We start from the raw sequence: 23,561 nt of genomic DNA on the forward strand, positions 1-23,561 counted from the left end.
ATAGATATTGCCTTGTACTTTCATGGCTTTACATAGGGATTTTCATCACACATTGGCTACCTAATTCAATAGTTTAGATAATTAGAGATCGAGTTATATATGGCTTATAACTCTTTATTTGTTTTCTCTATTAAATTCCACTTGTTGATGCATGCCACCTGAAGCAAAGCATACCATTTGATCTCACTATAATAATTCCAGTGATAATATATGTATATATATATATATATATATATATTTATCTAAAGAGAGAGGTAATTCAAGTTTAAAAAGTTGGTGACATGGATGCTTGCAAGCTAAGGCTTGGGCAAGAGTCCAAGCTTTTTTGACAAAGACCCTATTTTTCACGGCCTGCAAAATTCATTTTTAAAAAGTATGTGTCAGTTTTATATCAAAAAGCAATTTAGATACAATGCAAGTTGTTTTATCTTATTCATTTGCCATGTTGGTTGAAATAAAATATTTCTTAAGAAAGCTGCGTTCCTTTAGGTTCGAAAGTGTACCTCCACATGATAATGTGTATTTGGTAGGGTACATTTTCATCAATTTTCAGTAGGACTATTTTAGTGTTGTCAAGTCCAAATTCGAATAAAATGTTAGTTCAAGTATAGATGATTTACTTTATGATGAATTACCATTGAATTGTTGACATAGAAGGAAGAATCACCTTTGAATTAGTCTGGATAACCAATTATTATTTATTTTTTTCTAATGATAATAAATTTGATAACGTACATCCACGATACTAAAATTACAAAGTAACAATAGGAGAAATCATTAGTATACATTTATTTTGGTTATCCGTTATCTATTTAAAGTAAACAATAAACTATATACGTCATTCAATATTTGATCTAGTTGAGAAAAATATATCACGATTATTTTGCTTTTCGAATAGATAATATATGTATATGTATAGTTCGAATGGATACATCATAGAATAGAACAATTATGGAAAACATTTTTTTTTACATAGGGGATTCTTGTCAATGTGATGGAGAGAAGCATCGTGTAGTTTTACGTCATTTTTTTTTTGTTTTCTCGTTTATTTCAAATATATTATTGATGATGGTGTTGTATTGTGATTGCTTCATGTATTTTCTACGTACTCTTGGTTTTAAAATTAATAAAGATAGACGGTTAAAAAGAGAATGATGGAAATAATATAGCAAAGTTACACTTTTTTTTTTTTGGTTAACAAAGTTCCTATAAACTTACATTTCTTCATAAAGCGTAAAATCATGAAAACATACATAAAATGACCAAAAAAAAAAAAAAAAAGGAACAAAAAAACATCGATCCTACAACAATTTTTGTTGCAGGTGAAAGCTAATTAATTTATTATAGTCAGGAAACTGGCTATCTTCCTCTTAGTGACATTTGTTTCCATTCCACGAGTCGTCTCAAAAATTCTCCTACCTATTCAGAAAACATTATTTAAAAGAATAAAAGTTGTTATTCCTCAGGTAAAAATAAGAGAATAATATAAATTAAAACTCATAGAACAAATAACTAATATTATACCTCGGAAGGTTCTTGTAGAGAATACGTAGCAGTCGTTTCCTTAGGAACTTTGGAAACAAGTATACCAAAGCCTTCTCCTCTCTTTCTCAGTACCTGAACCAAACAAATATTTTAATTAATTTATCTGTAAAATTAAGAAAATATTTTAAATAGTGTCGAAGATTGGTAAATATATATTACCTGAAAAGCATCCTCGTCCGTACGATCATCGCCGATGTAGATGGGCAAAACATTCTTAGAGTTGGCAAATCCTAAAGATTCGAGCAAGAACTCGAGAGCTTTGCCTTTATCCCATTTGATGGTTGGTCGAATCTCTAAAACTTTTCTTCCTTGGGTTAACCTCAGTTTTGGATACTCACTCAATATCGACGTCACGTGTTCCGCTACTAATCCCCAATCCTTTTGATCGACACAACGGTAATGTACGGATACGCAGAACTTGTTGTTCTCGACGCTTGCTCCTTCTACGTCTCTCATTTTCTCAACTAGACACTTTGAGACCTGTTCAAACAGAGTTTGTAAATTATTTTCTTAGTTAGGACTTAGAAGAGACCAAATATGTCGTTATATTAAGTAGCTTAAATTTGACGGATATATAAAATAGAAAAACTAGGAAAAAGGTAGTAGACCTGGTCAATCATAGGCAAGAACTCATTCGCCGCTTGGAAAAGAACACCTTTGTTGTTCTGTATTGTTCCAAAAAACATCAAGCCCTTGTTAGTCTCTTTATCAATCTACATATATGTTACATATATAATATACGAGTGTTTATGTAAAGTACCTTGTTATGTTTGGTTTTCTTGGAAGGTCCTTTGATGTCCATTCCATGGCTACCGGCATAGTAAAGTCCAGGAAGTTTCACAAATCTACGAACCTACCAAATATAGAAACGAAGAAACGCGTGAGTTAATTTTTTTTCTAAAATAACCAAAGGACCCTAAACCAAAACTACACTAATCAAAACATGTTAACTTTTTTCCTATGCTAGTTTGAGAAACAAATTTTAAAACGTACGTACCTTATCACGGCATCTTCCAGTGACGATTGCGGTCGGGAAATATTTAGCCACGCCTTTTACCGCATTTCTCATCTGAGAATCAAAAGTTGTTAAGAAATATGGTAAAAACTTTAAAAGCAGAGGAATAACAAGTAAAAAGAGGGCAAACCTCGTCAGACATGTAAGCTCGTTCCGGGTCTTCTACAATGGGAGATAATGTACCGTCATAATCAAGAAACATGATAATTTGTTTCCCTTTCGAAGCTTCAGCGATTTCTTCAAACATGCTTAAAGCTGACGGGTGTTGAGCCATCCAAGAAGAGTGTTCATCCTCCTTGGACTCCGGTAGGGAAGATATGTTCCCTGGTCGGGTCCTGGTAGGGGAAGAAGCCCTCATGGCTTCGATCCAAGTATTGATCCTTGTTTGACTTGGGTCGGCCTCAAGTTTTTGCACAAGTTTCTTACGGGGAATGCTGATGTAACGGCCACCGCCGGGAGAAAAGAGAGATTGGTTTGGAACTCTAACCGCTACACCGATGCTGGCTTTTGCATCGGGAATTAAGGCATTATGGTTAGTCATTAGGGGCTTAGGGAGAAGAGAAAACACAGAAGAAGTTAAAAAACAGAGGAGAGGGGGTTTGGTGTGAGAAAGACAAGTTGTCAATGTCTTAATACATGTAATGAGAATAGACTTAATGTGTGGTCAATTTATAAACTTTCTCTCAAAGAGTGAAAGAGCTTCCTTCTTGTACTTCTCCTGCCACATCATTCCTATATGCTAGTTATTATTATTATTTTATTCCTTAGGAAAAAAAAAACTATATCCCTATTTTTTTTCTTTGTCGCATATTCCTAGTTTTTACGTTGATGTTGATACAAATTTGATAAAATAGGAGCTAATACCTAATTATTTTTGGAATTTATTTCATGACTAGAAAATTAGAGGATTTTGGTCCACAAGTTTGGATCATTTTGCAAACAACATATTGTATTTAAATTCAAATTCGACAGCACTTAAAACATCGTTTTAGCATATAATATCTCAAAATGTTACATATAATATCAATAATTCATCACTTGTTTATAGTTATATACAGAGAAATTTTATGAAAATAGATTTCAAGGTAATGAAAAATATCATTTTAGTCTAACAAATTATGGGTGTCCCTAAACCGGTAGTTTTTGTGTTCTTTAGTTTTTTTTGTTGTTGTTTGTGTAATATATTAATGTGTTGTTTTGAGGTTTCGACGTAAATGAGGAGTTATATATATAAAATAAATGAGTGTTACTAAAGTGGTAGCTTTTGGTGCAAGTTGCGTTCTCTTTGTATTCTCTCCTTTTCTTTGCTAAAGTATTTTTTCAATTGTTATGGTTAGAAGAACTTAAAGAGAATAATACTTTAAAACCCCGAGCTTGGTCCGATATAGTGCATAAAAAATTACTAAACCAAATACAATACAGTAATACACATGAAAGTGGAGGTTTTCTAGATCTCTGTATTTATCTTTAATTAAAGAAATCTCATTATACGTATGCCACAACGTTGGTAGTTATAAGTCGAATCTTAATCTTGGATAGTAAGTTGAAAATTAGATTTAGAATCCCAAAGATACATATGCCACAACATTTCTCCTGAACCAATGTATGGCAGGCTACGTCTTCTCCAGTTAGCCATATATCCATTATCCATACATTGTTGCGTTCATTAATTTATGAAAATTAGGTCGGTTGATCTGGTTAATTATTCAGAAATAAGATATTTGATCAACCGTTATACCATGTTAAAAAATATCAAAGAAGCGAAGAACACTCAAGACTGTGAGTAATATTTATGCTATATTCTTCACAAACTTGATACAATGTTATATATAATCAAAGAGATACAACAACCTTTTTATAAACGAGGGGATCACAAAAAGATATTGACAAAGTACGGAGGAAATATCAATGTTGAAAGATTTGTTTGTTGTTAGAACAGTAAGTTATGAATTGTAACATACCAACAAGAACAAAAATATACGACTAATTGTCAAAAATGAGTTGGTCTATTTTAACGTATTAAGTGTAACTAAAAGCTGAAAAGAAGTATACTCTCTAGCGTTGAAGTAAAAAAGTACTCTAGCTAAAGCGTTCAGTTCCAACGAAACGAAACTGTTGGAATCACCTACGCGGCTACGCCTATGATTTTATAGATTATAACGTCTCTTGGAACTGTATTAGTGCTGTCATATCGTTATGCAACTGTTTTTATACAGTATTGTTCTGCGGCGATCTATATGCACTAAATCAAATTTTCTCTTTTCGTATCCACAAAGGGCACTACAAGTTATAAACAGCTTATACTTTATTTAAACTTTCTTTAGTTTGTGGACCATCTAGTTATTGGTTTATAACTCTCTTTTTTTTTTGTCATTATTTATAACTTTTTGTATGAGAAATTAAAGAGGAAACTAAGTGTAAATGAGTCAGCACGTTTTGGCTTACTATGAAATATCACGAAAACTATTCAAGAAAATTAAGATCTCCGTCCACGAAAAGGACATACGAATGCGACATGATAATTCGTTTATCAATCACATTTTAAAACTATATAATAAATTTTTATTTATTTCTCTTTCGGCCAAACATTAAATTTTCTTTCTGATAGAAAGCACACGGTTACAGTTTGTCGTCAACGAAATATTTAAGGATATTAATTTAAATGCAATACATTTCTTGTATGCTTATTTATAATAATTTTTTTTGTTAAAGTGCTTATTTTTAATAATGTTTTCGTGGAAACTTCGACTTGCTTTTTAATTATCATTGAAATAGTAAAATCTAGGTTGAATGTAAAAACATTGACATATAAGGTAAAAGAAGAATAACAAAAAGGTGTCACGCACGCGGCACGCGTTAGTGTGAAAGTGAAACAACAAAAAGACTCATAGTCAAACTATGAGGCTTGCGTGTACATATACGCATATGGTGAGATAGATCAAGTCTTTAGTCTATACGCATATGATATATCAAATCCGGGTTCTATGTACAATTTTGTCAAAAGCGTGAGAAAGGCGTTAGGCAAAGATTTTATATAAAGTAACTATTTCGTTATTAAGAGGCATTGTTGCCGTATGTATTTGTATATACATATATGTACATGTGCACAAATGTAGTTTCCTAGTAACTTCATAAAAGAAGACTTTTGAGTTTTGACGTCGGTCACGGTACACGAATTTTAGTTTCTCTTATTGGTCGCATTAGTTTCGTAAACGGTCAAAATATTCTTAGAACTTACGGTCTAAGATTCTTTTCTTAGACAAGGGAATAATGTTCGTACAATAATCATGGGAAAAACTGTCGTCTAAATACAAAGAATGGGAAGAAATGCCTCCGTGAAAGTATATATATTTGTTACGTCATATCGTATTGCGTGCATGGAGCCACGTTAGCATCGCCTTGATTTGAATTTGTATGACAAATGAACTGATTCTAACTATGTACATATACCTAAACTATTTAGAAAACTAAAATAGGAATCAACCTAAAAGAGAGACTTTATTGGAAAAAAAGATGCCAAATGAGACGGTATATAATTGGCCTTCTTCGGCTACTTGTCGGAAAGCAAATTCTAAACTGTAGAATCCACGTGCGTTTAATTTACTATATAGTACTGTAATATAAGGTTTTTTTTTGTATTTCTTGTGTCTTGAGTATGACCATAAAAAAAATAAAAAAAAAATTGACCATTAATAGTTTCTTTTACGTGTAGAATCATTAATTGACTTCTCTAGGAAGTAATGCTCGACGGTCTTGAGTTTGCTATTTGTAGTAGGTAACAAAGGAGCACAAGTGTCGTTTGCGAGACGTGCTCGTCTCGGGTTACGTACCTAAACCTCTCTAGTCTCTTTCGCGACTTTCTTTCTCCAAACACTTTTTCTCACACATCCCTAACTTTTAAACGAATGGGACAAGTATTCTAGTTAAAGACCGTTTAAGGTCGTTTAATATGTAAGAGAAAATGGTTCATTGCAAATTTCATTTTGAGTTTTTTTTTTCCTTTTGAGAGAGTTAAAACAAATAGTGAAATTATTGTGATGCTGCTTAACGATGGACCAATTTGTATGGACAATCCAAAAGGACCAAAACTCCAGCCGTATAACATTATCTGCCTATGCATGATGAGTCACAGCTTCTATGTTAACTATGCGAGGTTGTTCACGGGCTCTATAATTTCCATCATCTTAATTAATGTCACAACGTTAAAGACAATAGACTTGGTTATCTCTGTTATGTTGGGTTTAATTGGTAACCATGTACCGTTTTGGTATGTAATGTACCGCTTTCACAATTTCTAAACACAAAAGCGATATCAAAAACGTTACCAAATACATTATTTTCAGCTTTTTATACAGCTTTCATGTATCATTATTTCTTATCGTTTGTATTATTTTGTAACAGATTACTATTTTAACTTACAGTTGTTTTTATAGCTTTGATGCGTTATCAGTTGAACTAGTTATCGATTATTCTTCCACGTTTTGTCATCTAGTGTAGTTAATCTTTTTAAAAAAAATTTGCCATTAGCAATGTCTTTTTAATTTATCGTTCCTCCTTTATATACTTTTATACTAGCTTATATTAGTGAATTGTGAGATTTTGTTGGCATGTGATGTGATGTTACATATCGTGCTAGTTTATGATTGGGCCCACGAAATTATGTTCCAGAAGTGCTAAGCCTACTTTTCTTGAACATCCAAATTCGCACCTTTCATGTTATACTTCGCATATCCACCAGTTTGTTTTTTCATTTCATCCTCCTGTTTCGTACAATATATTAATATCAACGATTGCAATTAATTGGAGTTATAATATGTTTCCTACGTTAACCTTAAACTAGTTAAAGAGTTCGATGTTTAGAAAAAAAAAAAAAAAAGCGAAAACATTACAAGAGTTTGCTGAATAAATCTTTCGCACAACGGCCACAATTTTTTTTTTTCTTGTTAATATATATTACTGTACAAAACGTACTCTCGTTAATAAAACTGTTTAGAATTTTTTGTCCAAAGGACTTATACAAAGCTAAGTTTCTAAATGATATACACAAAACTTGATGACAAACAAAAAAATGATACACACAAATTACGCTAAAACTTTTTTCAAATTTTTTTTTTATATCATGCCACAAGCGATGATATATATAGTATTATTATCCAAAATATGGTTCTTCTAATATCGAGCATTGCCCTCGGACCATAAGTAATTCATCATCCTTTGGTGAAGAGGCAGATGACCATAAAATTTTGGTAAAGTCGACAAAATATAACATTATTTCAAACTTCAAATAAATCGTGACCAAACAACGCTGTTGAATGGACGTAGTAGAAATGACTCTGCGTTTTAGTATATGCGACGGTAATTAGGTATCCGAAGTTGATGGATTTGATATGTAATTTATACTTTGTTAAAAGTGTAAATCATTTTTAAGTTATACCGCATTCTTGATTTATCCATATTGACACGAAAGTTAAGGTTCCAATTAACACAAAATTTTGCGAAATATCCATATGTGAAGCTTTAGATCTTATTTACGTAATTTTTAATGCAAAATTAGCATGCTTTATTTGATGGATAGAAATTTTGTCGGTTATAAAGTGGAGGTTGAGATCTTAGGCCAGATAGGGACATTATTTGTTATGCTCTAAGATCTTTTCATTATTTTTAATTTCTTTTCGAAGCAGATTTTTGTGGCTCTTGAAATTAGAAAACCTTTGATGATCACCAAATTCCATAGCTCTTTTTTTTTTTCGGCATAAATGTATTTAATTAAGAAGAAAAGCCTTTTAGTTTGTCTTTGTCGCTTGTTAAGTGTTTCATAATTTTAATATATATGTTACTGGAAAACTCTCTTATATACTTTACAAAATTAGAGAAATATTTATTGTAGAGGAATTTCAAAAATTTGGTGTGGACGGTTAATTATGAGCCAGTCGTGTATATAGAAAAACTGTTAGATTGAATTACTAAAAAAATTAATACAAATTTTTAAAATGGATTATTTCTATATTACTTATGTTTATCTTATTAATTTTTAATATAAAACAGAAAAAAATCTGGTAAAATTTTCTGTTTTATAACGTTTAATGGATATATATATATACATGATTTTATTTTATTTATTTAGTGTTATATGAAATCTAAATTAAACTTAATTATATATCGTATTTATTAAAATAAACCTATAAAACAGAGCTCGTGTTCATGAATAGTCGAATTGAGCTAAGCAAAAAACGTATATTTTACTGAATATTGCACTGAGTACTCTACCTTATCTCCTGATGGCCAGACATATCCTATATTACTGGATTATTTCCAAGCACACGATCTTCATGACTAACAAAGTTAACCGTCCCAAAGATCTTGATAATCTTGGCTGAAGAGTTTTATGTTCAAATATGAAATTAAATTATTGTTAATAAGTAATGATACATATTGACATATTGTAAGCTAGATATATAATTTTATGTAAGCTAGAGTATGATTCACAAATATGTAATAGTTTTCTAAAGTACACCATATGACCATAATGCATACAAAGAGACTGATTAGTTTAGCTTAACATGTGACTGCAGATTGTTAATTTAAAACGTTGGATGAAGATACAATTATTTTACACATTTTTTTTGATAATTTTCTTTCATCAAAAATAAACTTCAAATTATTATTGACTTTAACAAAATGTAAGATTAACAAGGTGTCAAGATAAGAAAAAAAAAAAAAAAAAAAAAAAAAAAAAAAAGATATGTCAAACTGTAATAAAGTTTTTATAAATTTTAAAGTAGTAAAGTGTGACTAAGAAAAATTAGGCTTTAGAGACTTTACCAAAACAAAAAAGAGAGAATATTTTTATTGTTCTCAAGTTTGTGACCAATGTTTTTGTAACGAAGTATAAGTTTGTGACCAATGTTTTCATTGATTGTTTTCTTAATGAAATAGAATATATTCAAATCTTACGTATTGTTCTTGTGCATGATATATATGCAAAAAGCAAACAAGAGTGGACAGGAATCTTTGGTTCATATTGTAACAGTATATTTTATTGTTAAGCTTAAAATTAACATGGGTACATTTATTCTAGAGAAAAAATAATTAGGAATAATTCTATTTTGATTTAGCAAAATGCGTATATATATTAACGTTATGACAAATTAAATTAACCTGAATATTAGGTTTACGAAAATGGACCCAACAAAGATTATTTAAATTGAAAACAAATTAAACCTTGCTGCCAACAAATGAAATAATATCAAATAAACCGATCAAAACCCTAATTTAGCAATTAAACTAGAATGAATGAAATAAACAGGAATTTACTAAAACTAAAATTACATATATATATACTTTCTCCGATTTTGTTTACATGTCGTATAAGGTTTTTTTTTTTAATTGCTTGTCATTCCCACTTATTAAGATAAGTTTTCTCAAACTAGCCTTATTCAAAACTAACACAATTTGTAAATATATTGACGAGTCACGTAGCTTAGTCACGTTGGATAATACGGAGAGTCATTTTTTTTTTCAACTTGTAAACATAAACATACTCACTTTTCTTCACTTTCAAACATCTAGATAAAAATGGCAAATTCATTCAACAATTTTTTGAAGGTGGAAGAAAATCATGATGTTGGTGTAATGGTGCATAGTTTTGATCTCAACAAAATCCCATTTGAGAAAGAACTTCACTTGAACGAAGAGAATGCTGATGTTGATCCTATTGTGGTGCATGATTTTGATCTCAACAAAGTCCCTTTGGAGGAAAAAGAAGAAGAACTTCATTTAGGCGTAGAGGTTGCTCATGTCAATCCCAACGTAGTGCATGATTTTGATTTCAATAAACGCTATTACGACGATGGAGAACTTCATCCTAAAAAAGAGATTCAACATTTGATACTGCAGATTCTGAAGATTAATTGCCCAATAGCTTTCTAGATTTGAGATCCATTATAAAATAATTTTATTGATGTTCAGTTTCTTCTATGTCCTCCAATTATTCATGGCGTAATAATAATTTTCTACTATTACTAGAGTGACTTGGTCCATCACGATGTATCTAACAAAAATATAAATCTATAGATGAATAGAAATCTGAAATACCTCAGATACTACGTAGATACCTCAATCACTAGTTTGCCAATATCCAGCAAGACAAAGTCCGTTAACCTCAGATAAACCTGAGGAGAAGCCAAAAAGAAAATGGAGAAGGGAACAAAGAAGCCTGAGCTTCAGACACAACAATCAAACAACAAGAATTCAGCTGGACAAGAAATTCCCTTTACTCATTCCACAGAACAATAACATGATTACATGACCTTTTTTGAAAATGTTATCTAGTAAGATGGTATACTACACAACCAGTACACAAAAATATTTACCTAAACAAAAGTAAGACCGGACCATCTCCATTTGTCATTTCTAGTAGTCATAGAAATCTACAACCGGTAGTTAAATAAGAAGCAGAGAGATATATAATGATAGCTAGTTTCATCAGCATACACTTTGATGTTTGGCTTCTTGCATAAAGGCATCCTCTTGAGGAAGAAACTCATACCAGAATCATTGTCAGCTCCAAGACCTCCACATTGTTAGAAATGTTTGCTATAAAACCCAACTCCATAAGCTCCTCTCTGGACAATATATATTCCAAATTAGCAACCTGCTTTTAAATACATCAATAAAAAAAAACAAAAGAAACAAGGTGAAGGAAAACAAACCTGAGATTTTAAATTAGAAGGAGAAGAGAGATCTTTGTCAAAGACACGGTCAAGGTCGAGAACAGCACAAAGAAAAAGCTAAACAACAAGTAAAACATGAAACTTAACCTAAAACTAATAACTGAAAATAAATCATGCAAATAAAAAGTTAAGTAGAACCTGAAACTAAAACCGTACCAAAATTATTCATAAACTCTTTTTATTAAGGAAATCTGAATAATTCTTATGATAAAGAAGAATGAGATAGACTAAGCAAACCTCACATTTCTAGCTGGTTTATTACATTTTCTACTATAGTAGAATTATATATTATTTGTGAAGGAAGAAGACCCTCTCGCTCCAACGCTTCTTTCTTTATATGTGGGATTTTATAGTTATTAGATCTTCCAATTCTCATTGTTTCTTGCATGCACAGTTGCAGAGTTAAGAAACTGTGGTTTATCTTTCTCGGCGGATATGCTTCGAAAGTCGTATTCACCGCGTGAATAAGCTCTTCAATGTTCTACGGACATACCTTATGTTGTAATGCTTGGATAGCACTAAAAATCCAAGATCAAGAACATTTAGATCTGGAGAATTTGGCGGTTGACACATCAATCGAATGTCAAAACCATTTTGTGAAGCCGCATCTTGAAATTCTACATCGCCATGAGCCACATGCGTTCTTGAGTTATCTTGTTGAATAAAGATAACTTTTCTCACATCCTCACTAGGCCATTTCTCACGAATCTGGGAAAGAAATTCTTCAAGCAAACATCTTCTTATGTCGTCTCTTTAACTGATGTAATGGGTTTTATTTCCATAGTCCCAACTTCTCTGTTTCTACTCCGTCTTTATGCAGCTTGAAAAGTGGCAAAAGGAAAAACCCCAATCTTTCCAGAAAAAGTTTTGATTCCTTCATCATCAAATCTCGGACGAGCCATTGCAACTAACATCATAACTTTTCCAATGAAGTTCTTTACTTTGAATGTCCGTATGGGGTCTTCTTCTTCAAGAAACAAATAGTAGTTCTCTTTTCTTTTGGTCATATAGAACAACTTTTCATCAATATGCACAATGTTGTAGATATCAATAAATTTTAGTTCATGATTCAAACGGTTAGGATCCAACATTGATAGACAAAATCGTAACCTAGCTACCTTGTTTGAATCTTTCAGATGTGGTTTCAGAGCATTAGAATGACGTTGTATAAGACCTTCTTTCACACGTTTATATAATGTTGAGTGACTTATCCCAAGGGCTTCAGCCAACGTCCTCAAAGTCGTCTGTCGATGTAGAGGTGTATCAATGATTCATTGTATGTCAATAGGAATTTTCTTGCGCCCACATCTATTTTTCCTTCTTTGGGACACATCAACCAATACACCAGCGTGAGTGCCTTTAGCTTGTTTCAATATTCTTTGAACCGTTCGAATATGCATCCTCAGTAAATTTGATACCTCTCTTTTGGTACTTTTACCCATTTTTCCACTCACACTCCTTTCAAGTAAAGCGTTATAGACTGCCCACGTATGAGCGTTATTGTAATCCCTTTTCTTTCTAGTCGTGATGTCACCGTTTGCGTTAAGACCTGCTCCAAACCGTTAATTTTTTATAAATCAGCACACAGACCATCAAATATCAATGCATACATACGTCATACTTGAAATATAAATACAAGTTGTATTTCAAGATAACAAGTAAACTTACCTTGGTCTCCAACTAAGTGATCTTGATTCGGTTCATTTTTGTTTGGTCTTAGTCCAAATGGAGAAACACGAATCGACATCAATAATACTATATGTTTCCCAAAAAAAACAAAGACAGATAATGATTCAATTTACCTCGTATAGCTGCTCGACATCTAACTCTATTATTTCAGAATCCTCTTCCGTCGTACTCACGTTGAGATCGATTACAATGGTACTTTCAGAAGATGCTATAATCCTTACAGTAGGATCCCAACTTTCAATATCTGTTTCCTCAGCCACAGGAACAGTGTCACCTTCCTCTCTAAAATCTCCATTTTCAGAATCATGATCGTCACTATTCGCTGGAATGGTATTCAAATCAAAGGAATGATTTTTATTGTTTGAAGGTGAAAAGTTTAGATCAAAGTTAGCAATAGAGAATGATTAGTAACATGACATGTTACAAGTACTATATAGACACGTCAACAAATTTAAATTGTAGTAGTGGGAGTATATTTTTGCCTCCATTATTTTCCTTCTTCTAAGTGAAAATTCTTGTTTCAATCTATTTATATTCTCATACTCTTAGTCAAAACGTGTTTACCTACCTATCTCGTTAAATTGTAAAGAATACTAAAAGGTCAGTATTCCAATCATTAAACCCATAAAAATCAACAAACAAATGCTAGTACTAGAATTACCTATAGACTTTAGATAAAATCAACAAACAGATGCTAAAAAATCAGCTACTTGATCCCATAAGAGAGCACTTGATCTGAATTACTGAGATTTGAACCTCTGCTAGAAGAGGTATCCTCTGAGGAGTCCACTCTGCTGTTTCAAAAATCTCTTATCTCCCTATTAAATCTACATATCCCTTATCAATTCAACATATTGTGAACTGACAAAATTACATTTCCTTCTTATTTTCCCATTTTTTTTTATTTTTAATAATTAAATTTGAAGAAAAACAAAAAAACAAAATCGAGCTTGAGCTCGAGCTCCCCCTCTCCACTGCTGTCAAGCTCCCCTTCTCCATCGGCGTTGTGCCTTACAGAATCTACATTGAAGTTGCCTTCAAGTAAGTTCTTCTCTTCATTTGTGGATTCGTAGTGAATTGCAGAAATATAAATTGATGAGAAGGAAAGATATTAATTCCAGAATCTGCATTGAGCTCGACTCCATTATTAGGGTATGTACATTTGGTGTTATTTCATTGTTTTTAGTTCGATTAAGAGTTTGAATTACCAAGAAATAGATTTCATTTGTAGAATCATAGTGAATTGTAGATTAGAGAACTCTAAATGATTCAGTTTGTTTCTGTTTCGCGATAGTTGAACTTGGTAAAACTGGTATCACTGTTTTATGTAGTATAACTAGTTAGAAAGTAAAACTGGTATTACTGTTCAATGTAGTACAACGAGGAAAACTGGTAATAACTAGTATAACTTGGTAATACTGAACAGAGTTTTATATTCTTGTGGCAGGATACAATGAACGTCAGCATACATTTTAAATGTCAAGGTCGCATGTATAGTTTAATGATGAAGACATCGGTTGAGAAGATAACTTTGTCGATGGTAGAAGCTAGGATATACAAGAAGCTTGCATTAGATGAAAGTGAAGTTACACTTCGGTTGACTTACAATGCACTGCTGGTGGAATTGGGGATCCATGGACTATTATTGACGATGAGGATATGCAAGTTTATCTATCGTCCATTGATAAGGAGAGTCATAGATGTGTATTGTATGTGGAGGTCATCACTAATCCGGAAGAGTCCATGCAAGTGACGAAAGTGGTGAAAAGTTCTACTGGTATGAACTATGATGAAGTAGGATGTAATGTCATCACTTTGTATGTAGAAAAAGAACAAGTTGAGCCGATAAAGGAGGTTGATGGTAGTAAAAGTAAAACTGATGGAATCGTATCTTGTGATGAAGGTGTGGATAACAACATAGGTAGATCGGATATGGGTGATGAATATGTAGAGCCTCCACCTGTTGAAGAAGCTAGTCGGTTTGTAGAGCCAAGGGAAGATGGTTTGGGTTTGAGTCTCCATCAAGAATTTCCTAATAATAAGGCACTACAAGATGTGGTGAATAAAGCCGTATTTGTTCTTAGTTATGGTTTTGTTATTAAGAAGTCTGATCCTGTATGTTTAGTGCTTAAATGTACTAAAGATGTTTGCAACTAGGGTTTACGAGCCGCAAGGGTTAGAAATACAGATATTTTCTCGATTAGAAGATACACCAAGATGGATACATGCTCTCTAGGCAAGTCAAAGTAGAACCAACATCAACGTGAGAAGGCATGGAACACCATAATTAGTTCCAGATCTTTTGCATGATCATTTTTCAGGAAAAATGGAAACTCCAACTCCTAAAATGATCATGGATCTTGTGAAGACCAAATTAGGTGTGAATATATCATACTCGACAGCGTTGAGAGGAAAAAATCAAGCTATTACAAATTTGCGTGGTAGCTCTGAAGAAAGCTACAAGATGTTGTATTGCTATTTGCACATGTTAGAGAAGGTGAATGAGGGCACAATAACACGTGTGGAATTGGATGAGATGGAAAGATTCAAGTATTTATTCATAGCTTTGGAAGCTAGCATTGAAGGGTTTCAAGTAATGAGAAAAGTGATAATTGTGGATGCAACTTTTCTCAAGAACGGATATGATGGTGTACCATTGGGTGGTATACTCGATGGTAAGAATGATGCAAGTTAAACTTGGTTTTTGGAGATGCTGAAAACTGTTATACCAGACACTTTTGAATTAATATTTATTAGTGATAGAAATGCAAGACTTATCGGTGTTGTAGCTAATGTGTATCCCCAGGCTCATCATGGATATTGTATATGGCATTTGTCTCAAAATATCAAAAGTCATGTTTCAAACGTCAACAAAGACGTAGTCGCATGGAGATTCATGGAGGTGAGTAGGCATTACACAGTGGCTAATTTCAACAGTGCATATATTGCGTTTAAGACATGATATCCTTCTACTGCGGATTATCTTGAGGAGAGTACCGTGAAAGAAAAATGGGCAACGTGTTGTTTTCCTGAAGAAAGATACAACTTATATACAAGCAACTGTGTAGAATCTATGAACAATTTCTTCAAGGATGCAAGAAAGTACTTTGTAGTACCTCTGCTTGATATAATCATAGCGACATTTTCTATATGGTTTATTGACCATCGGAAGGATTTTGTGGCTGGATCGATTGAAAACAAAATGGTGCCTTTAGTGGAGAACATATACTCCACAAATTATGGCCCGTTGCTGAGAAATTGATTGTGACAGAGCTAAACAGTTTCGAAATTGAATACAATGTCGTCGATTGTGATGGAAAGCCTTATAAAATTTGCAGTTGCAAGGTATTCGACATTGAAAGGTATCCTTGCTTACACGTTGTAGTCGCTTTTATTGTATTCTTAAGGCATGAAGATAAAACTCGTGAGATCGAACTACATGATTTGTGTTCAAAATATTATTGGACACAACTGTGGGCAATGGCGTATTATAGGACAAGATATTTAGTGCCAGACATGTCGCAATGGGATGTTCCAGATGAGATCAAAAACAAAAAAATCATACCTCCGCCTCGGAAAAACAAGCAGGGAAGAAAGAAAATGAAAAGGAATCCACCGGTTGGGGAAAGGCGGCCAAGGACACAAAATAAGAGGAGGCCGAGACAAAGAATCCAATGGTTGATATTTGGGAATGGTAGTAGTAGTACTGTTTGATAAGATGTTGACCTATGTAATACTATATTTTGGTTCTGTTGCAACTTGGTAATACTCGGTAATACAATATTTTAGTTCTATTGCAACTTGGTAATACTCGGTAAAACAATATTTTTGCTTGTGTTATACTCTGGTAAAACAGGTACAACTCTTACAAGTGGTACAACCGGTACAATTGGTAAAACTATGTTGATTAAAAATATAATTATTTTAAAAAAAATTGAAAAAATATTGGTTCGACGTATTTTTGGGTTTGAAAACATCATAAACATATGCTAAAAAAAATTAACCAAAATAAATTACAAACTATATCAATTTAGGTTGTTATCAACCAATCTAATCAATATGTTCCTTATACTTTTATGATCACTTTTTAAATAATATCCATAAGCGGATAACAAAGTTACAAAAATTAGTGTTTTACAAATATGAATGCATAAAACACTATAAATCATACCTTAAACACTAGAAATCAATTGTATAACTAGAAAAACAAATGTTAATGGTACGTAATGCTAAATAAATTGTAAAACATCAAAAGTACAACTATGTGGGACTTTGGTACAACTAAATATCTGGTATAACTATGTTGATGGAAATAACGGCGCACGTGGGGAAAACCGGCGCACGTGGGAATACAACTAAAAATTTCCCAAAATTTTGATTTCCCTCCCCTAATATTTCCCAATAATTTTAAAAAACCTTAAAATTCATAAAAAAACCCAGTAATTCAAAAATCTCCAAATTCATTCTCTCGAGATCTTTTCAGTATCCAACATTATCCATCAATTCTTTCACATTCTCAGGTTCAGATTCTCTCATTCATCACTTGGGTAAGATTTTTTTCTTCCAATCTCAATCTCTTTTAAATATTGTCTAAATTTTCACGATCTCGGTATCTTATTATTCCATTTCTTATATGAATTTCATTAAGTTTGCTAACATGGAGGAGGATGAACCATACTACAGAGATATGAAAAGGAACAAAAAACTAATCGACGGATACTATGCCTACGCTGATGGTGATGGTGATGGTGACTACGACATTCCTAAATTTTGTCGTTGTGGTGCAAGCATCATCGAAGAGATTTCTCCAAACGAAGTGGAAGAAGGAAGGAGATATTTCAAATGCATTGTGTTTAAGGCGATTTTATTGTAATGGCATTGATTCATTTATTGTCGTCATAAATAAATTCTAGTGTATTTATCTTTATGTGCAGGACAATGGCTTCTATGTTCGTAAAAATGGGGATGATGCTGTCAAAAAGATGTGAGTAAATTAAGGAAGGAGGTTGATGAGCAGTCCGTCAAGCTCCGAACCCTCGGAATCCTTGAATCTCAGATGGAGCAAATGCGTATGCAGATTACAAACCTAAAAGAGTTTGTGATGAGTATTGCGGATGCCAATGCAGAAGTGATTGCAAAACTGAAGGAATTAGTATTGCGTAGGCCTTGATTCCCAGAACTTATCTTGTTTGTACTACTTATCTATGTGTTGTAAGACTTCCTTATCTTCCTTTATCTATGTGTTGTAAGATTTTCCTTAAGAATTCTCTGTTTTATCATGTTTTACCAACCAATTTTTATCAAGTTCTACCCGGTAAAACACCATAGTTTTCTGAAGTTTTACCAAGTTACTCAAAACACGAAAATAATTAAAGATATTAATACCAAGTTATACCAAGTATTTCAAATAAAATCAACACAACATAGTTTTACCAAGTTACACCAAGTTACTCGAAGACGAAAATAATTTCAGATATTAATACTAAGTTATACCAAGTATTTCAACTAAAAACAACACAACATAGTTTTCTTAAGATATTAATACCAAGTTGCTGAAAGACGAAAACGAGACAACATCCAATGATTACAAAAACCATACAAAACACGAAGATATAGTCTTCACTCTTGCATTCTCGTTGACCTTGTCATACGCTTCGGTGGTGGGTCTGAAGGACCAGCCGTATCTTTTGGGCAGGGTCTGAATGGTCTCCAGGGTCTAAAGGACCAGCCGTATCTTCACGCGTCTGCAATCAATAATCTAGTGTTAACAAGTATTACCAACTAACTATTGTACTCTAGTACTACAAAAAAAATCAAATCTTACCTTTGATTTCTCTTCCATTTTTGCAACTCTTTCTCTCAATGTTGCGACTTTTTCTTCCCACCCATCAAGCCTATCCACAATTACTTTCATCTTCTCTCTCATCTCTTTTTTAAAGGTGTTTACAAGATCCACCAAATCAGCTACACTACGGTTGACGGGTCCTTCAATCAAGGTTATTTCCTCGTTCACGTTCTCAGGCTCCCCTCCGACTCCTCCTACTACACCTCCTACTACACCTCCTACTCCTCGAGACTGAACATCTTCATTGAACATGTATTCAAACCTGACATGATATCCTTTATGCATACGTTTCATCCAACTGTTAAAAACAATATCATGTGCATCATCGACGTCATCTTCTTAAGTAATTCCAGCCAAAAGAGACTTCTCATTATCATATTCAAGTGCTAGGATACTATTTATGTCATGTAAACATATAAAGATTAAAAACCTATTAACCGAAACTCATTCAAATCCAAAGGATAAATAAGATAGTAAGAATAACTATAAAACCTAACATTAGTTGTACCAAGTTCATCAGTAATTTACTCAAGAGGAAACCCTCTCAGTTCGCTTTTCTTGAATTTTCTCCTGCACATCCTAGGACATTTAACGTCTGCACATGGTTTATCTTCTGTGAATTTATTCCTCAAATGTTGAATCGCCTCAAATGGTAAAAGCTAGACAAAAAACATATAGTTAAACTTAGCTTCAATTATAAAAATAATTAACAACATCCAATATCTCATTTACATTTTACTTACCTCCATAGGAATAGAGAAACCTGGAATCGGCCATAATACACCTTCTGTGACGGTCCAGTCAAAATGATCCATCGTGTGAGCTATCGATCCGAGCATGTAATCAAACGAATATCTCCCCCAAGGAAACGTCTTACAATAATTAAGATCATTAACCGCGTTTTGCAAAAAATCATCAATTTCGGGTGCATATTTTCCTGTCTTCATCAGTGCTCTAATAATGCTGGATAAGAAGTATAGGACAGCCATCTTCAACCTATCTTGAGACCGTTCCATAGGTACCATGTCCTTGAGCTTTTCTCTCACTTCTTCACGAGTAACCAACAACGACTCAAAAAATTATTCATGAAGTTCTTACTTCCAGCTTTGTTATAGTCAATTGGATAGTTACGACAATTGAATCCTGATATCATGGCGTGTTCCTTGATACCATAATGGATGGGAGCGCCATTTACAACAAACCAAACTTCCCTTTTCTTTTCAATGCATGTCGCTCGGAGAAGGAGCATCCACATGCCCATAACCTTGTGATTTTCGTCCCTTGGCAAGTGCCAAATGTGTTTGAACTGTGTATGGTTCTTAAACCAATTCCTCTCAAACGTAGTGAGCGGATGCTTCAATTTATCAAAGGTTGTCAAAACTTCCTTTATATAACACCTCGTAGATAACTTAATCTTCTTGTTATACTCCACCGCTGGGAAGTACACTTATATAGATTTAGTGCAATCGGTTCATCATCGGAATCCTGCAACAAACAGTTGTATAAAATTTTACCAAGTTATACCACACTAGTTTAACCAAGTAAAACCAAGTTTTCTAATACATATAGATTTTTTTTTTGATAAACCCTATCGGTTGATCCGGTCAGCCTCGGTAGAAACGCACCGAAGTCCTTCAGAGTGGACTTCTCCTCGAAGAGCCACCACACTGTCTATCCCGAGTTTGGAATGCTTTCCGACTAATGCCAGGGGTAATCAGGCCGCTTGCATTTTTGATTACCAGGTAAACCAATTGGGCCAAGGACCAATTGAAAAACTTTCCACACAACTATGATTTTTGTTTCCAGGGTGGATCGAACTTGGGTTAGTTTCTTCCAACCTATCCCCAATAATACATATAGTTATACCTAGATATACTAGTTTTTCAAACCCAAACAGTTATACTATGTTATTCTAGTATTACAAACCCAGAAAATATGTATTACAAACCTAGAAAATATGTTTTCCCTACTTCTACATGGTCAATCAATCGATACTACATACCATTGTCGGTCTCTCCCAAGGATGCGTCTGAATCTACTTCTTCTTCACCATCGAGATCTAGTTCACTCTCTTCTTCTCCTTCTTCACTTCCGACATCCTCTTCGTCTCCCTTCTCATCATCTCCCGCAGTCTGTGACTCGACTCCCTCATCCTCTTTATCACTCCTTTCGACTTCGTCCTCACCAACTGCAAGGAGATCCACCGGCTGAGAACTCTCCGCCGGCTCCGAATCTTGTTCTTCCTCGGCAAGTTTTCTCTTCTTATTATTCCTCGTCTTCACCATCTTACTGCTAACAATCGATGAGTCTCCACAATCGATCGAACAACACAAAAATCAAAGAGAGCAAAGGATCTCTCGATTAGTATTACTTAGTTTTTCACGAAGAGAGAGAGAGATAACCTTTATTTGGAATCAAAAGAAATAGTGGGGTAGATAGATCCGAGAGAGATCCGATTTGGTTTGTGGGTGGGGGAAAAAAACCTAGGTATTTTTGGTAATTTTTGAGTTTTAGCTAGGGTAAGGTTGTAATTGTGTTTGTTTTCGATTTCAAAATAAATCAAAATAAAAAAGGTTTTATATGGGGGAGTTTTTAGATTTTTATTTGAAATTTAGGAACTCCTCAGACGATTCCTCCTTCTAGAAGAGCCTAGTCCAACACTTAGTAGGACTGCTGCCACGATCAATTTGATTGCTTATGCCTACAAAATGTCAATGGAGATGAAGAATTAAACACATTTGACTATTAAAATACAAACAGCACCATGTATGAATATGATCGAGCTATTATGAATTCATCATTATCCTTAAACCACTAAAGCTATCAGAACAATACAAGCAGCCATCTTGAGAAGCGTTTTCTCATATTTTGAAAATGAGGAAACACGAAAAGACAAATCCATCACTGCCATGGAGGAGATTTACATAAGCTTTGGGAAGCAAGCAAGCGAAAATGTTATTCAGGTAATCACATAACATGTCTCTAACATAAAAGTGATATACGCACTACCTTAAATACAAAGCTCTACATTGGGTCACAAAATCATGACCACAAGAACAGAGAAAAAGAAGGTTATTTGTGAGACAAATGTCGTTTAAGAATAAACCCAAATCAAATCTGAGAAACAAATTAAATAATTTTACAAACCTAGTGACTTAGATAGAGCTGTGTCAGGTTGAAGCATCACTTATAGGATTGTGTGGTTTATCATTACAAGGAAAAAAATTCTTAGCCATCTTGGCTCGTTACTCCATATATTGAATAGAAGAGGAAGTAGTAATAGAAAAAGAAACATAGGAAGATCGAGAAGAAGAAAAAGAATTGGAAGTGGTTGAATAAAACGAAGAACTGAGATCAACAAAGGATTGCAGTCTGCCGTCGGTGGAGTACACAGCATCCGCTCTGATCGGGTCCACCATCGGTGGAGTACATAGCAGCCGCTCCTATCGAGTCCGCTGCAGGTGGATTACACATCAGCCGCTCTGATCGAGTCCTTCACCGTCATAATCAGGCCGACGTAGTTGGCGGTATTTACTTTTCCATCTTGTTTTTCATACTCATTGTTTTTAGATTTAGATTGTAGAAAGGACAAATAATTATGTATTAAAAATAAAATGGTAAATTTATGTTCTTTGTGAGGTTAAACTTGTCAACTTACAACGTTTTTTAATCTACTCAAAAATCTCTAAAACGTCAAATAAAAAAAAAACGGACAGAGTATTTCTTAACAGTAAAGTAACCCCCTCTTAAACATTTGTTTAAATATAATATAAATTTATAAAAATTTAAGTTAATTGTAAAGAGAAACAGTGACTATGATCTTATATAAAAATTATATGTTCACTATATATATTATGACAAGAAAAGAAAAAAAAAACAAATCCTACATTTACAAACTTCTAATAGCTTAGAAGAGTCAAAATTATCTTTGAAGAAGAATTAATCTCAAGCTACCAAATAGATATTACACCTGATTGAAGAAGTCCGAGACTGGTCACTAGGCGTGTGACCGGTGTGAAGCTGTGCTTGGGGGAGGTCACAGCTCACGTGACCGGAATAAAGTATTCACCATAAATTATTCATGGCCTCCTCAAGCCTTTGTCCTCCACTTAATATAAAATAAAGATACAAATTTAGCCCTAAAATTGTAACTGATCCTGAACCTACAAATACAAGTGTAAACCTAGGTTTTTGATGTGTTTTCTTGCGCCCCAAAAAGAGAGACCTATACACCTAAAGGAGAACTCGAAAGAGTTGACCAGAAAAGCAGCCACAACAAAGTCCTCTTTCACTCACCCTCGAAGCTCTTGAAGATCACCTACGACAAAATATATGTAATAATATTTTGAATAAAAATATATCACATAAAAATAAATGATGACGTATTTGTTAGGACTAGAACTCCCTCCGGGTTTCTAGTTCTCGTCAAAGGCCAGGAATGTTGACATTGGGTCCCCTTCTAGGATGCATGTCACTAGCGGTCCGGGGGAAGGGTCAATGAGTTCGGCGTCGAGGTGGCTCAGTTTAGGACTTTTCAGCTCAAAAAGTGAATGAGGAGCTTTAGGCTGGAGTGAGCAAGGGAGAGAATTCTGGGACTATGCGGAGAGATTCTCAAACAAGGAGAGGATTCGATCAACCCAAATATGCATCGATCGAAATGGAAAAATTTATGGAGAGCACACTTAAATATGGAGTTCTCTCTGAACGTTTGACTGAAAAGATAAGTGCATTTTGG

The 23,561-nt window shown here is 33.7% G+C and overlaps 2 protein-coding genes and 2 pseudogenes across 2 annotated transcripts; all 4 read right to left on the reverse strand.

The window, feature by feature from the left end:
* Positions 1-1,140: 1,140 nt before the first annotated feature.
* Positions 1,141-3,240, reverse strand: LOC104777489 (putative trehalose-phosphate phosphatase D). The gene is made up of 7 exons (XM_010501755.3): positions 2,691-3,240; positions 2,543-2,614; positions 2,306-2,398; positions 2,154-2,210; positions 1,705-2,025; positions 1,525-1,617; positions 1,141-1,419 (listed from the first exon to the last, which is right to left on the reverse strand). Exons 1-7 carry the CDS (start codon positions 3,099-3,101, stop codon positions 1,360-1,362), a joined length of 1,107 nt encoding a protein of 368 aa, XP_010500057.1. The 5' UTR covers positions 3,102-3,240; the 3' UTR covers positions 1,141-1,359.
* An 8,290-nt stretch (positions 3,241-11,530) lies between these two features.
* Positions 11,531-13,039, reverse strand: LOC147947041 (uncharacterized; annotated as a pseudogene).
* A 5,389-nt stretch (positions 13,040-18,428) lies between these two features.
* Positions 18,429-22,364, reverse strand: LOC147947042 (uncharacterized). The gene is made up of 4 exons (XM_087495929.1): positions 21,974-22,364; positions 19,570-21,527; positions 18,806-19,485; positions 18,429-18,725 (listed from the first exon to the last, which is right to left on the reverse strand). The coding sequence occupies exons 3-4, from the start codon at positions 19,118-19,120 to the stop codon at positions 18,627-18,629; spliced, it is 414 nt and encodes a 137-aa protein (XP_087352055.1). The 5' UTR covers positions 19,121-19,485; positions 19,570-21,527; positions 21,974-22,364; the 3' UTR covers positions 18,429-18,626.
* On the reverse strand, positions 19,477-21,111 carry LOC147947043 (uncharacterized; annotated as a pseudogene).
* Positions 22,365-23,561: the final 1,197 nt, after the last annotated feature.

The sequence above is a fragment of the Camelina sativa genome, chromosome 3, assembly GCF_030686135.1.
Source record: "Camelina sativa cultivar CO46 ecotype springtype chromosome 3, ASM3068613v1".
NCBI classification, from domain to species: Eukaryota; Viridiplantae; Streptophyta; class Magnoliopsida; order Brassicales; family Brassicaceae; genus Camelina; species Camelina sativa.